Genomic DNA, 15,415 nt, shown 5'->3' on the forward strand with positions numbered 1-15,415 from the left:
TCAAGTGACAACATTTGTATAATCCAGTGGAATTGCTTGTTGACCCAGGGAGGGGAGAGGAGAGGGGAGGGAAAGAAAATGAATCATGGAAAAATATTTAAACTAAATGAATAAAATTTAAAAAAATTAAAATAAAAGATATAAATGTAAAAATATAAATGTAAGAAAAAAGCTGCTGTTAAAATTTAGAGCAAGATTTAAAGAAACATAACTACCAAGGTATAATGAAGTATATTGCTCATTAATATTTAGCCGTTATGATATAATACTGGTTTCTCCCAAGTTTAAGTAGATTTCCCCTGACTTTTTTTTTTTTTTTGGCTTATGAAGGTTTGTTCTTGGCTCTGGGACCCCATCCACTTTTGCCAGGGATCTAAGTAGACTTTCTCCTGTTATAGCTACAAAAGAGCATGCACCTCATGGATAATATGGGCATTTGTAGGTGTAAGAATATAAATTTTAGGGTTTTGACTAAATATGAGAATTCTATAGTAATATTGTTGTCACCAATTAAAGATATTATAACTTAAGTCAAAAATTAGTAGCTTTATTTACAAAGAGGTAGAAAGAGTGAAAATAGAAAAATGTAGCTAAATAGACAGATTTTTAACAAGCCTACTAACCTTTCTCCAGTGAAGTGATGCTCAGCCCCGCAGGGGCTTCCCCACACTCACTGGTGTGTCCAGTGGTATCTTCAGCTAGAGGCAGCCTCCTCCAAAGCCAAGGCAGGAATCCCCAGGACCAATCTCTCCAGAAGCCAGGAAAGGAAGGCCAGCTACTCACCCACCTAAGACAAACTCCAAAGGACAAGACTGAAGGCCAAGTCTCAAGGCAAAGTCCTCCAACATCGAAGTCCAAAGAAGAAGATCTAGTAGCAGTCCTCCAAGAAGCAGTCCAAGAGTCAAGGTCAAAGGTCCCTTGGACAGGAAGTTCAGGACTTTTTATGGTCCTTTTTCCATGTCCCTTCCTGTCCCTTCCTCCACTTTCTGGCAACCAATTGCAGTCTTTCAATTTGCCTAGCACTGCCCGGGGCAGGGCAGTGGCCTCTGGAGTTGTCACCCACTTTAGCAAGTGACTTGCTAACTCTCTTACTTAAGTGTTAAGTAGGGGTGCTTAAGTTTTTGATTGATTAAAGTTGCTGATTGATAGACAAAGTTTGATTCACTCTTCACATAGGAGTATTTGTCTATGCATTCAGGACCCTGACTGATCCCTTTGCTGTTTGTGTTACAGAACAATACACGGTGACTGGGCTGATGGAAGCCACGCAGATGATGGTGGACATAGATGGAGATGTCCTTGTGTTCCTGGAACTGGCTCAGGTAGCTGGGACTGGGAGAGTACTAATTACTCAGCATTCTGCTGCTGAATTGGGGCCATCTATGCAAAGGGTACTGAGATCTGGTAGAGTGGCAGAGAGGAAGCAAACCCAAAGGCCCCTTATCTTGTCCTTCTCCTGAGCTCATGCACCCAATTATACCTGGCACAAAGCAGAAAAAGCCCTCTTGGAGGTATGATAGACAGGGGTGACTGGGGCTGAGTATGGAAGTCTTGACGGCTAGGAGACAGGACCCTTCACCTTGGAAGGGGAGGCAGACGTGCGCCCTAGAAATAGCTTGCCCCCAAACAGGACCTGAAGTACCCCCATCAGCATCTGACAGTAACATCTCGGTGTATATTAAATGGATCTCTTTCCAGTTTGATAGCCAATTTAAGTGTGTTGGTGAAGAGAAGGAAGAGATTGATTGAGAACATAAGACATACCTGGGAAGGCAAGCCTAGATAGATCATTGAGGCAGTAAGAGGATGCTTGATAGTACATGCCATGCAGTGAAATCAAGGTGATTTTTGCCCAAGATAGGGAGCCCTCAAGGTGATTGTGGAGGTGGGCAGGGAGCAAATATTCCTTGATCCCTTTGTCCTTATTTTTGAAGACAGTCCTAAGTATGAGTGAGGAAACCATTGTAGTATCTAGTAAAAATTATTGTTGTATTCTCTTCCATTCCCAGTTCCATTGTGCATACCAGTTGGCCGACTGGTGTCTCCATCACATTTGCACCAACTACAACAATGTATGCCGGAAGTTCCCCCGGGATATGAAGGCCATGTCTCCAGGTGAATGCTTTAGGTCCCAATTCACTCTAACTTTGTCCCTGCTCTGTAACCTAAGGGCCACTAAATTCTTGCCTAAGCCTCTAGTCTGGTCCTAGAAATACTGGAAAATAACAACCTACTCTTTAATAATAATGATAGTAGTCATAGTAGTTTATTTACTTATATAGTGCTTAATGAGAGTCAAACACTGTGTTTTGTTTTTTATTTTTTTTAAATTTTTTCCATGGTTACATGATTCTTGTCTCCCTTCCCTCTTCCCATCCCACTCCCAGAGTAGACAAGCAGTTTCACTGGGTTATCCTTATATTATCACTCAAATCCTATTTCTATATTATTCATTTTTGTAATAGAGTAATCTTTAAAACCCAAACCCCAAATCATATACCCATATAAACAAGTGATAAATTATTTCTTCTGGATTTCTGGATTTCTCCTCCCACAGTTCTTTCTCTAGAGGTGGATAGCATTCTTTTCATAAATCCCTCAGAGTTGTCCTAGATCATGGTTTTGCCATTAGTAATAAAGTAACACATTTGATGTTTCAGTTACTGTGTATAATGTTCTCCTGGTTCTGCTTATTTCACTCCACATCAGTTCATGGAGGTCTTTCCAGTTCTTATAGAAATCAGACAGTTCATCATTCCTTAGAGTACAACAGTATTCCATCACCATCATATACCACAATTTGTTCAGCTATTCCCCAATCAAGGAACATCCCCTCATTTTCCAATTCTTTGCCACCACAAAAAGCATAGCTATAAATGTTTTTGTACAAATAGAGCCTTTCCCATTTTTTTTATCTCTTTGGAATACAAACAAATACAAATACAAATAGTGGTATTGCTGGATCAAAGGACATGGATTCTTTTAAAGCCCTTTGGGCATAATTCCAAATTCAGGCCTTGTTTAACACAAAATTGCATTTTGCAATTATCTCATTTAATTCTCACTACAACCGTAAGGGGTAGGGAAACTAAGGCAAACAAATTAAATGACTTACCTAAGGTTATATAGTTAATGTCTTAGTGTGGTTTTGAACTTGGGTCTTCTTATAGTCCAGGCCCAGTGCTCTATCCACTGAGCCACTGTAGAACACTGGCTATGTGGAGGGACCTTTTGAGATCTTCAAATCTAGGAGCTACTATCTTTGGATTGAGCTGGCTTGCTTGTGTTAAGCAGATGGCAGGGTCTGGGACCCCTTCCATATTGCAAGAGTGTTGCCCAATCCAAGTGAGGGGCTCTTGGGGTAGTCTTGGAAGGACACACACCCCCTCCCCAGGAAGGGGAGGCCGGAAAATGAAACAAACTGGAAAAGAAGGGCAAGAGATGGAAGCATGACCTGGGATGGGAGTAGTTAAGGTAGGAAATAACCATTCTAGGATGAGTTGGTCATAAGTACTTTTATACTGCTATTTTGCCAAGGATGGTATAGTTTAGAAAGAACATAGAATTTTGATGCCTGAAGAACTGACTTCAAATCCTAGCTCTGCTACTCTGATTTTTCTGTCACCTTGGATAAGCTATTTCTCCACTCTGAGCCTTGGTTTTCTCATCTTCAAGTTGAAGGAGTTAAACAAGGTGACCTGCCCATGGTCTCTTCCAGCTCTAAATTCTGGAATCAGTTTAGTCATTTAATTTTACCAATGAAGTCCAAATTTAGATGATTTACCCAAGTAAGCAATAAAGATGTAGGATTTGAATTCAAGTCTTCAGATTTCAGAACCAACACTTAAAACATTTTTAAATTTTTTCTCCTCAATTGCAAGTAAAAACAATTTTTAACATTTAAAAAACTTTTTTTGAGTTTCAAATTCTTTCCCTTCCCACATTCCCCTCCCTAAGATGTTATACAATCTGATAAGAGATTTTACATGTACAATCATGTGAAACATTACATCAGTCATTTTGCGAGGAGATCTCAATAAAAAAGAAGAAAGTGAAAGAGTATTTTTTGGCCTTTATTCACTCTGCATCAGACCTTTCTGGGGAGGCAGATGGCATTTTTCATCATTAGTCTTTGAGATTGATTGCCTTAGATCACTATTCCTGAGCATAGCTCAGGTTAATCACCGTTGATAATAGCACAATATTGCTGGTACTGTGTAGAGTTCTCCTGGTTCTGCTCACTTCCCTTTGCATCAGTTCATGTAAGTCTTCCCAGGTTTTTCTGAAGTTATCTTGCTCATCATTTCTTATGGTATTCCACGACAATCATATAGCACAACTTGTTTGGCCATTCTCTATTTGATGGATGTCCCCTCTATTTCCAGTACTTTGCTACCACAAAAAGAACTGCTATAAATACTTTTTGTACAAATAGATCCTTTCCCCCTTTTCAGCTTTCTTTGGGATACAGACCTAGTAGGCCAGCACTCTTTCTAGTATATCTCATCGTCCTCCGGTGATAGTAGTCTGAAAAAGAGTCAGGAACCAAGTTTCCAGCCTGCCACAAATTAGCTATTTGTATGATATTGGGGATGTGCCAAAGCACAGACTTGCTCAATGAAGCCTTCACTGGTTGCCCAGCTTGGAAGACTCTTATCCTCTTCTGAACAATGGTGTCTGTCACTTATATTCTACTTTACATTATAGTGTTTATGTTTTCTCCTAGACTAACAACTTCCTCTAGTCAGGGATCATGTCTGTTAATCAATCATTTCCTCCATAGTGTCAGTTGCATCCCCAGGAGGCAGTGAATAAATAGTTATTGATCTCGTGGGAACCTTGAAGGAGTATGTTTAGATGTTAGCTGTCTCCTGGATTTCCTTATTCTAACTCATCTCTGTTATGTTCTCCAGAAAACCAAGAATACTTTGAGAAGCACCGGTGGCCACCTGTCTGGTACCTCAAAGAGGAAGATCACTACCAGCGGGCTCGGAAAGAGCGAGAGAAGGAGGACTACCTCCATTTGAAGCGGCAACCTAAACGGAGATGGCTCTTCTGGAATGGCCCCTCTTCTCCTTCCTCTTCTGCAGCCTCCTCTTCATCTCCCTCCTCCTCCTCAGCCGTAGTTTGAAAGCTGCCTCAACCCTCCCGGGACGACCCCACTGTTTGTTATTCCCTCCTGTCCACCTGCTCTAAGCCCCTCGGTCCTCCTTTATCTGCATTTCCCCCACTCTCCCCTCACCAGGGACAAGAGGACCTAATCAATTAGGCCCATGAGGGTGGAGCAGATAACACCAGCCAAACCATCTCAATGGAAGAAAGACCAGGCTCTGGTGAGAGGCATGGAGACTAGCTGAGGATGGAAAGGAGCCACAGCTTTCCAGGACTCCCCAAATGAGGCATCAGGGAGAGCTAGCACCTCAGTTATCCATCCTCTTTCTTCCTTTTTGGAAATTTGGAGCTCTAGTTGTGGCTGGAGATCCATGAGCCAAGGCAATCCAAGACATCTGGGTTTACAGGAAGTTGTGATTTTTGTGAGGGTTTATTTTTTGATTGGGGAAGAGGGTCCCAAATTCCTTGGTGAGGAGAGAACAAGGTTTCTCCCAGAACTGTTTTTCCAAAGGACTTGGAGTTCACAAATGCATTGGGGGGAAATTTCAGTTGGGGCCAAGTCAAGCACCCACTCATCCCCTCCACACACCCATTTGTAAACCAGTGTAGGAATTATCCTCACTCCATCACTAGAGCTGCTCCTCTTGAAGAGCGTCAATGAAAAGGAAGATGGCGGGAGAGCCAAGAGAGCCTTCTCCCTACCCGTCACCCAGGTATCTTAGAGGTGGTTTTGTAAACCTGGCAAGCTCTTAGGATCTGAATAGAGCTGTCCAGAACTCTCCAGGCTAGAAATGTTGATGCCAGGGAGAGAGTGACACCCTGCTCACCTGCTTCCATAAGACCTAGAGAAAACTGTGTCACTGGATAGAAACCAATAGGTAGGAGTGAGTAGGACAGGAAGAAAAAAGAGGAGATTCTGTGTTCAACAACTGGTCATTCATAGGACTTTGAGCTAGAAGGGGCTATAGAGATAATCTAGTCCAACATTTTATAAATGAGGAAATTGGGACCTAGGGAGTTTAGGTGACTTATCTAAGGTCACCCAGGTTTTTGGTAGAGCTAGTATTTAAACCCAGGTAGTCTGCCACTATACCATACTCTTCTCAACCTCTTGTCAGAGCCCTGCTTTCTTGGGGGGAGGAGCAGATAAAAGGGAAATTATATGGGGAGGCAGGAATGGCAGAAAACATCTCCCCATAAGTCCTCCACAAACTATAGAATGGAAAGCAGAAAAAAGTATTTACTTTATATATAGTCAAACAAAAGGTCAAGGGGAAGAAAGGGAAGACTGAGTTATGAAAACAATTCCACATCCTATTCTCCACGTGGAAAGAGATTCATCTCTATTGTCTAGAGAGCCCCGAGGTCACTGACTGGAGTGATTCACATGGGCTTGGGGAGGGAACTACTTCTGTCAATGATGGCTTCCATGTCCTCCCTGTCTGACCTTTTGGTTTTCCCCACCCTAAGAATGAAGGTCACATTCCTGGTCTTTACTGGGTGGTATCATGGGGTATTTAGTGGGTTGGGGGTACTTTGGAGTTTGGATTTAGAGGAGACATCACCACCATCACCCCCAATTTGGAGGAATGAAAAATAGTATCACAATTAAGACAGGAAGCCATCTTTTTGAGAAATAGGGCAAAATTATGTTTCTAGGGAAGCAAAGGGAGTGATAATAGCATCTGCAGCCCCCATGGGGCAAAAGGAGGGCTGGGAAAAGCTCCTTTCTAAATAAAACTTCCCCCGCCCCTTTCCTTAGTAGCCTTTCTTTTGGCCAATATTTTTGGTAGCTCTAAGTTCTAAATAGGGGCCTGAGGGTAGGTCAGGACCCTTCAGAAATTGCTCCTTCTGATATCTAGTTCCTGGGTTGCACAGGGCTGGTGGGATGTCAGAGTTCAGAAAAATGCTGAGAATATTGTAGAGAAAGTCTTGTCCCAAATGACCAGTGAAAACTGGGGATTACCAGAGCTCAGTTTTCCATGTATACCATCCACTCCAGGGTCCCTTTCCCAAGCTGACTGGTCACCTTGGTGATGCTCTGCCCTCCACTGACCCACTCTCTTCCTTAGATGCCCAGGCACAGGGGGATCAGGCTGGTGCTATGTCAATAAATGCTGCTTTACCCTTAGTTTTTAAAAGAGGGCACTTAGAGGCTGTGGTGGGTACAAGCCTCCCTACAGAGGCAGAAAGGAGAAGCTGGGGATGAGGTGTGCCAGGGAGGTTTCCAGAGAATTGACAGATCTGTGTTTGGAGTAAGAGGAAGTGGAAGTCAATTGAGGGAGAAAAAGACATCCAGGCAAGTGACTGGAGTTTCCTGATTGGAAAAATGACTTCTTCCTTTTTTTTTTCTTTTCCTAAGTAAGTCTAGAATGAAAAGAGGGAAACAGAAACAGACATAATGCCCAGTGAAAGACAGTTACTCCCTCAGGGATCCCTCTCCCCTTCTCCCCTGCTGTGCCCTCAGAGCCAATTTCTATCACCTTCTGGTCCAGTTTGTGGCCTGGGGTGCCAACCCAGCTGAACCAGCCCTTAGAGGGTGGACAAACTCTGACCCCTAGCAGCAAAGCAGATATACCTCTTTGCTGGGGGAAGAGATGGAGACATTGCCCTCACATCTCCACGGGCTTTCAGAGGAATTCAAAGAGCTGGAAAGAGTTCACGCAACTCACCCATGCGGGGCATGGATGACTGAATTGCAGAAGAAAAGGACTGATGCTACTCATTGGGAGGTGGGAGGGAAGGAGGAGAAAAAACCCTCTTTTTATACAAGGTTTCATATTTAATTTGATCATAAATTCATAAATACATGACTATTTTGTACAACAATGCCATTGTTGCTGTGCCTTGCTCTTCCAGAATGATGTTGAGCTTCCTGGGCTGGTTCTGAGATAGGAAAAGAAATATCTTCATTCTATATATTAGTAACAAAACATTTTGCCATCCTGTCTCTTAACAAGAGGATCCCCTTTGTAGATGAGGGGATTAACTCAGCTAACTCACAGTTATCTGGAAGAATCGAAATTCACAGTAGTTCCCAGCTGAGCAGCAGAACATGATTTCAGATTTCTCTGCAAAAAAACCCCAGCTTAGGGGTGTGCACCCTTTGGGGGGTATACCTAGCACCTCCAACTATCATCTGGCTGGAGGAGACAGGCTAGGTAAGGTAAACAGAAGATCCACCCAAGACCTATCTTAGGCATATAAAGAGATTAAAAACTTAAAAAAGAAATCCCTTTTGCTAAAAATCTACTAACATTCATGTCCTAAACAATAATGACCAGAAGACTGATAGCCAGAAAACAGGCTGCTCAAAGGTCCAGCCCAGCTCTATAAATTGAGAAATTATACCATATATATATAATACTTGTTCAAAGTGCAGGAAAAGTAGAGTTAATACTCAAAATGACTGAATGCTGGTTAAAGCTAGATATAACATGGTTTGTCTAGATCCTCCTTTTTCTTGAGGAAGAAGGTATCCATGCTTATCAGGCCACAGCAAAATAATACTTATTGAATTAAAAAAAAAAACCCACTATTTTTTAAACCCTTACCTTCAGAAGAGTGGTAAGGGCTAGGCGATGGGGGTTAAGTGACTTGCCCCCAAAAAAAGTGGATTTAAAAAAAAAACCTACTAAAAAAATTAAATAGAAATAAATAGAATTTTTAAAAACATTGGTTTCAAGGAAGAAGAATGGTAAGGGGCTAAGTTGCTTGCTCAGGATCATACAGCTAGGAAGTGTCTGAGACCAAATCTGAACCCATGACATCCTGTCTCCAGGCATGGCTCTCTATCCAATGAGCCACCTAGCTGCCCCCACTGACTATATTTTAAGCCTTGAACATTGGCAAAAGTTACACATGAACAACACATTAAATTATTATTCTTTTAAATAAATTTAAAATTAAATAGACACCCCTCCCCGCTATATAAAAAAACAAAAGTTTAAAAAAATGTAAACATGGAAAATTCTAAGCCATTAGAGTGTGGCAGGACTTTAGGAGGTGGGAGGCAAATGTTCCCTTTTCAAGAGAAACTATTCTCTAAATGTTCCCTATAAAGTCATTTGGAGCACCTCAGTCTAAGAGTAAAGTGACTAAAGACTAAAAAAATAGTTCCTTCAGAGCCCCTGTACACCTCTATCACCTTGGAGCCACTAGACCCTAAGGCAGTGATGATGAACCTTTTAGAAACTGCAACCCTCACGCTGCATGTGAGTCTCCCCCGACCCCAGACAGGGGAGGGAGGAAGCAATCCTATTGGGCTGATGGGCAGAGAGGCAGGTTATGAGAGAAATGTTCTCAGGCATGTGTGGAGAGGGGCAGGTGAGCTGTCCCCTCCAGCATGTGTTGCCGTAGATTTGCCAACACAGCCCTAGAACTTCAAAGCAACAATATTCCCTATTTCTTTCTTAAGAGTAGAGAGTCCCAAGAGTAAAATAGGCCCTTGATTCTCTGTTTTCAAAGTTCCCTGAGAAAGCAACCATTTTTCCGTTTTTACAAATATGGTCTCAAGGGTTATTCATGCGCATATCTTCAATTTGTTCAATGCCTCAGGAGGGCCACTGGGTCCTTAGAAGAAAGAATCTTGGAGGTCAGAAAGATTCTTTGTGTATCCTTCATCCCTGGTTACGCTCCCCGAAGTCAAATGTATTCAGAAGGAGGAGAAAGGTAATATATCTGAGAGCCCTCCTCTTATGTTAGACTTTTCTCTGGCTCACTTTCCTTGTAGACATAGAGCTTTTCATGGATGAGCTCTTCTTGAATGGACTCTCTGGCAGCTTTCAGCTTGATCTTACTCAGGGTCTCCAGCAGGATGTCCACAGTGGCAGCCTTCCCGACTTTCTGCTGCCACATCGTAAGCATTCTGTGTGGATAGTCGATTACATTCTCACTTTCTTTGGCCATTGCAATCTCATTCGGACTCAGCCCCAGCAGATTCATGTACTGGTTCCAGTATTGCCAGGGTACCTTCTGTGCAAAGATAACAAAAGACTTCTGCAAAGCTGGAGAAGAAATAAAAGTATGGAGGCAGCTGAGTTTGGGGGGAGAGGAAAATTTTAGGGATATGAAACAAGTCCCGATATAACTTGGCTGTTAGAAGCCTCCCTTCCTAATCAATCATCGACAAATACTTTGGTGACATTGAAAGGTAGGGGGCAGGGTTTGCTTACTGAGTTAAAAGGGACTAAAAAAAAAGTGTAAGGCATAGCTACTGCCCTTATAGGGTATACGGTGAGTGCTTTAGGAATTAAGGGAGAAGGCAAGGTTACTGTGGGTTGGCATGGATTCAGACAGGCAGGGCATAGAAGGGAATAAGAGAAGGAAGCTATAAGAAATATACTGAGCTTTTTGGGGGTCTCTTTCACTTTATGATTCAATAACTTAGCAGTAATCATTACTGCCTGACCCCTGCACAATCATTCCTCCATGACCCCCCATCTATTCTAGGAGCATGTTTGGTGAAGGAAAGTGGGGGGCCTTAGAGCAACAGAGTCAAACACACTGCCTACCTCCAAGAAGAGGGACCAGGTTAAAATGTCATTGGGAACTAGTTAATAAAATAAATAAAAATACATGGATACCATGACATTTAAAAACTAAGCCAATATGCAGCCTGCAGTGATCTTATGTACATGGGTGGTTTCTATGTAAGTTTGATGTCACTAATTTAGGAGATCACCTTCAGGCTCTTCTGCTCCCTGGCACTCATATCACCCTCATTTTAAAAGAAAAAAAAAACTTACTCCCAATAGGGTCACCATTAGCTGGAAATAGTTTGGCCTGAGGAGTCATTGCTTCTGCCGGCTCCTGCAGAGAGAATGGGAAAAGCAACAGGTCAGGAAGACTAAGCCCCCAATTCTGCCTAGTGTACTATGTGACACTGAATAAATCTCTTGACTTTTCCAGGACTCAGTTTCCTCAAATGTAAAAATAGGGAGAGTTATACCTATCCTGCTTATCTCAAAAGGCAATGAGAAGTACTGGAGAAATGCAATATTATATCTACATTTGTCATAACTAATTCCTTGTCCCTTATTCTTTCTCCAATTCTGTAGGAAAGCCAGTTCAGGTCCATTCCCTTCATTCTTGGGGGACAACATCTGCCCACTGACATGATCTCTACATTCCCTATACATACAGAAGGGGTAGTGGACTCTACTTCAAAGGCACCGTGTAGCTAAGTAGCTTCAAGGCATGGTACAGTGAGGTGCCGGGTCTATGAAGTATGCTCTATGATTTATTAATAATAATAGATAATAGCTAGTATTCATATAAAATTTAAATATTTGCAAAGCAATTTTCAAACATCCCACTTATCATCACCACCCTAGGTGATAGAGGGAGGGATGCTCTTATCCCATTTTATAGAAAATGAAACTTGAAGCAGGCAGAGGTTAAGTAACTTATTCCAAGTCATTGAGTAAGTATGGGAAGCTGGATTTAAATTGAAGACTTCTTGATTTCAGAACTAACACTATGCACTGATTCACCTAAGCTGCCTTATGTGACCTTAGGCAAATTGATTTATTTGCCCAGATTCCAGTTTCTTTATCTGTAAACCAGAGGAGAGTGGAAGATAGATGAAGATAGACCTCTTTCAGCTCTAGATCTCTGACATGATGAATCTACTCACCATTAGACACCCATTCTCAGGAATGGGAATGGTTCTAACTTCCAACAGCTCTTCATGCTCTTCTCTTTGCTTTCCAGAGAGATTCTGCATCTCAAGTGGCTCATCACCTCTGGCCTCAGGAGGCCTTGGGTGATTACCTCTCTGCAAGAGTGATACTAAATAGCTCTTACCATAAAAAAAAAAAAGTGACACTGAATAAATCTCTTGAGGTGGTCAGATTTCAAAAGTCATATGTCTACAAGTAGTGGCTCTCTAGAACTGCCCCAAAGGTAAGGTTTTTCCTTCTCTCTGTCCCCCATTAGGTACCCTGTTTGCCCAGCTCGGGATGAAGCAGAGAAGGGGAGGAACACAGAAAGCACCCAGTATAAGCTCTCCAGCACTGACCCATCACCCTGGCTGAACTTCTTGGCTATAGTTATGCTGCTGGGGAGAGGAAATTGGCGGTGCCAGTGACAGGACAAGGGATATATGGATGTCAGGGAAGGGGTGGGGAAGAGAGGAAGCTCCAGTATGTCACCTCTGAGAGGAGGGGGAGGGAGAGGGAGAGGGAGAGAGAGGGAGAGAGAGAAAGAGAGAGAGACAGAGACAGAGATAGAGAGACAGAGAGACAGACAGAGACAGAGAGACAGAGAGACAGAGACAGAGTGGCTCCTTATTGAGAACTATTTACCCCAAACCCCAGAATGTTTAGTGAGATGGCCCAACAATGTGACCCCACATGAGGCTTCTTGAGGCAAAATGGACAAAGAAGGATGCTAAAGAAATGTTTACGATTTGGGACCCTGAAAGATATGTACCCCAGACTTTCTCTAACCCACTTATAAAAACAAGCAAAATACTCCAGCCCAACTGCCCCTCACCTTGATGCCAAAAGGATTCATGGAACCTAGAAAAGAAGGATAACAAATCTAATCAGGGAGGCTCTCCATCTTCTAACCATATCCCACCAGGGGTACAGGACAGTGCTGGACAGAGAATAGGCATTTAATAAACAGTTATCACTTGATTAACAGAAATGGGGCAGAGGAAAGGTAGCTTTTCTAACTTTCTGGATCTAATTGGGATGTGGGGAAACAGGTCTTGGGAATGAATGAAATTGGCTAAGGAGACTTATCCAATAGAAAGGTAGATTCTAATATTCTCCAGGAAATGGTGTGATATTAAGACTTTTGAGGTCTATTAGTAATGGGCTATTCACAATAAGCTTTCCAGACCGAAGTTTCTTCATTTGTAAAATGAGGAGCTTGGACTCAATGACCTCTCAGGTTGTTCCAGCTTTAAATCTGTGATCCTAACATCCTTGTGTATTCCTCCTAAACTGTGAATGAATCAAAAAGTATATCATGCTATCTCCTATTTGCCCAGCCCAACATAGATTCAGTATTGTGGGGGGATGGGGAGTAGAGAGTGGGGGAATGGCATAAAATAAGACATAATCCTTGCCTGCATATAACTTAACTGGAAAGACAAAAAAAAAGAAAGGAATAATTTGTTGGTGTTCAGTCTTTTTTTTTTTCAGTTGTGTCCAACTCTTTGTGACCCCATTTGGGGTTTTCTCAGCAGAGATATCAAAGGGGTTTGCCATTTCTTTCTCCAGTTCATTTTCAAGATGGGGAAACTAAGGCAAACTGGAGTAAACAACTTGCCCAGAGTCACCCAGTTAGTACGTGAACGAGGCCAGATTTGAACTCGGGATGATGAGTCTTCCTAACTCTAGACCTGGTGCTCTATCCACTCATTATGCCACCTTGTAGCCCTAGATAGGCATAAAGCAATTAGCAAATAATATGGGATACACAAAAGTTAACATACAAAGCAAGTACTAAATTGTGTGGCAAAAATGTAGTTTGGTGTAGGAAATGATGAATGGCAATTGGCATTTATATGGCAGACACTTTCTTTTTTTTTTTTTAAACCCTTACCTTCCATCTTGGAGTCAATACTGTGTACTGGCTCCAAGGCAGAAGAGTGGTAAGGGCTAGGCAATGGGGGTCAAGTGACTTGCCCAGGGTCACACAGCTGGGAAGTGGCTGAGGCCGGATTTGAACCTAGGACCTCCCGTCTCTAGGCCTGGCTCTCACTACACTGAGCTACCCAGCTGCCCCCAGCAGACACTTTCTATAGATTATCTAACTTGAATTTCACAATGATCCAATGGCTGAATAGCATTGGAACAGCCACATCTAAGGAGACCTCTATGGATACCCTTTGGCAAACCCTAGATGCAATACATCAGAGGCCATCCAAAACAGTCTCATAGACGTCTGTTACCTACTAGAGGTAATGACTTGCCCATGACTACATAAATCATAAGGGTCAGGGATGGGATTTGAACCCAGATCATCCTATGGCTGAGTTAAACTTCCAGTGCATTAGATTATTTGATTAATAATGAAAGGCTGGGGATGGATAGGGAAAGTTTCATGAAGGTGGTAAGGCTTGAACTTGGTTTTGAAAAATGGACAAGTAGGATGTGTACAGGAAGAGAGCTGGGTATGTGTGTTGAAGGGGAGAGTGGACAAATTGGGAGGGGAGTGAGAGAGACAATACAACTCAAGCAAGGGCACTTAGACCTAAGGGTTATCCCTTACCTGTAGTAGGAGTGCTTTTGCAGCAGCAAAAAATGACAAGAACAAGCAGAAAGAGTAAAAATATTCCTACTGTTATCCAAATCCCATCATTTCTTGTGCCTGAGGACAGAGAAACCATTGGTGAGTGTGTGGACTCTGACCACCCATTTCCTGGCAACCATCCCTATGCCCTGTGGGAGTACCTGTTGGCTCTTGACATTCCAAGTCACTTGATGGGCTGCAAGGGTTCTTTTCAACCATCTCTCTGGGGCACCTGAGCATAGAGAAAGAAGGAAAGTCTGAACCAGATGTAGGCGAAGTTGAGAAGAAGGCATGGGGAGGGCCAGGAGAGGTGCTCGGGTGGAAGTAACAAGGCATGTGAAGTTGGTTTCAGCCATCAGGTATTCAAGGTGGATATACCCACCCAATACAGAATAGTAAAGTTTTTGGGGGGGAAGAGAACCTGGGGCTTCTAGATGAATAGCCAGACACAGAAATACTTGAGGAAAGGGAAAGACTGCTGAGTACTGGCAGGGAAGAATGAGGGAGAAGAGAGACTGAGGGAAGAGCCTTCTTTGTCTTCCATCAGTAATGCCCAGTTTTGGGGAGAGGATCTATTCGTTGGGTCCTTACTCTGATGTGCACTTTCTGCAGATCTCGCAGGGGTGCTCTTTTGGACAGAAGGTGCCAGATCTGCACTGACACTTGGTGTTGTGGGTGGCGTGACACGGGACGGTCTCCTCTTGGTCTGGGGACACAGAGAACAAATTAGGTTTGGAATCTCCTCTTTCCTTCTGCCTTCCAAACTCCTTTACCTCTCCTGTGCTCAGGGCAACTTAGTTCAGCCTAAGAAGTCTTTATTGACCATCTTCTGTATGGCCAGTGTCAGGCCTAGGGATTAAGCCTGTGTGGTGTGTGAAGGGGGAAAGAGACGTTCAAAGAAGTCAAGAGTACAGCCTCTGCCTGAAAAGCACAGAGAAAACACTGCTAATTACCTCATTTTTATTTGAAGGGCTGAGGTCAGTGGCACAGATATAGAAAGGCATGAGATAGAGTAACTATGGGAAGGTTTCATGAAGTAAGGAGCTCTTGATCT

The 15,415-nt window shown here is 42.8% G+C and overlaps 2 protein-coding genes across 3 annotated transcripts in view; one reads left to right on the plus strand and one right to left on the minus strand.

Moving 5' to 3' along the window:
• RHOBTB2 (Rho related BTB domain containing 2) overlaps window positions 1-7,941 on the plus strand; it is a 42,733-nt gene extending 34,792 nt beyond the window's left edge. For both annotated transcript variants that reach the window (XM_007476489.3, XM_007476488.3), the window contains exons 8-10: window positions 1,234-1,322; window positions 2,010-2,115; window positions 4,914-7,941. In XM_007476489.3, the coding sequence (XP_007476551.1) occupies window positions 1,234-1,322; window positions 2,010-2,115; window positions 4,914-5,131 (413 nt within the window). In that variant the 3' untranslated portion in view covers window positions 5,132-7,941. The remainder of the gene's footprint in view (window positions 1-1,233; window positions 1,323-2,009; window positions 2,116-4,913) is intronic.
• TNFRSF10B (TNF receptor superfamily member 10b) overlaps window positions 7,870-15,415 on the minus strand; it is a 45,973-nt gene continuing 38,427 nt past the window's right edge. The window contains exons 4-10 of the mRNA XM_007476491.2: window positions 14,953-15,067; window positions 14,523-14,593; window positions 14,341-14,439; window positions 12,610-12,635; window positions 11,750-11,914; window positions 10,860-10,923; window positions 7,870-10,118 (exon numbers count right to left, since the gene is read on the minus strand). Of these exons, the coding sequence (XP_007476553.2) occupies window positions 9,808-10,118; window positions 10,860-10,923; window positions 11,750-11,914; window positions 12,610-12,635; window positions 14,341-14,439; window positions 14,523-14,593; window positions 14,953-15,067 (851 nt within the window). The 3' untranslated portion in view covers window positions 7,870-9,807. The remainder of the gene's footprint in view (window positions 10,119-10,859; window positions 10,924-11,749; window positions 11,915-12,609; window positions 12,636-14,340; window positions 14,440-14,522; window positions 14,594-14,952; window positions 15,068-15,415) is intronic.

This window comes from Monodelphis domestica, chromosome 1, assembly GCF_027887165.1.
Source record: "Monodelphis domestica isolate mMonDom1 chromosome 1, mMonDom1.pri, whole genome shotgun sequence".
Taxonomy (NCBI): domain Eukaryota; kingdom Metazoa; phylum Chordata; class Mammalia; order Didelphimorphia; family Didelphidae; genus Monodelphis; species Monodelphis domestica.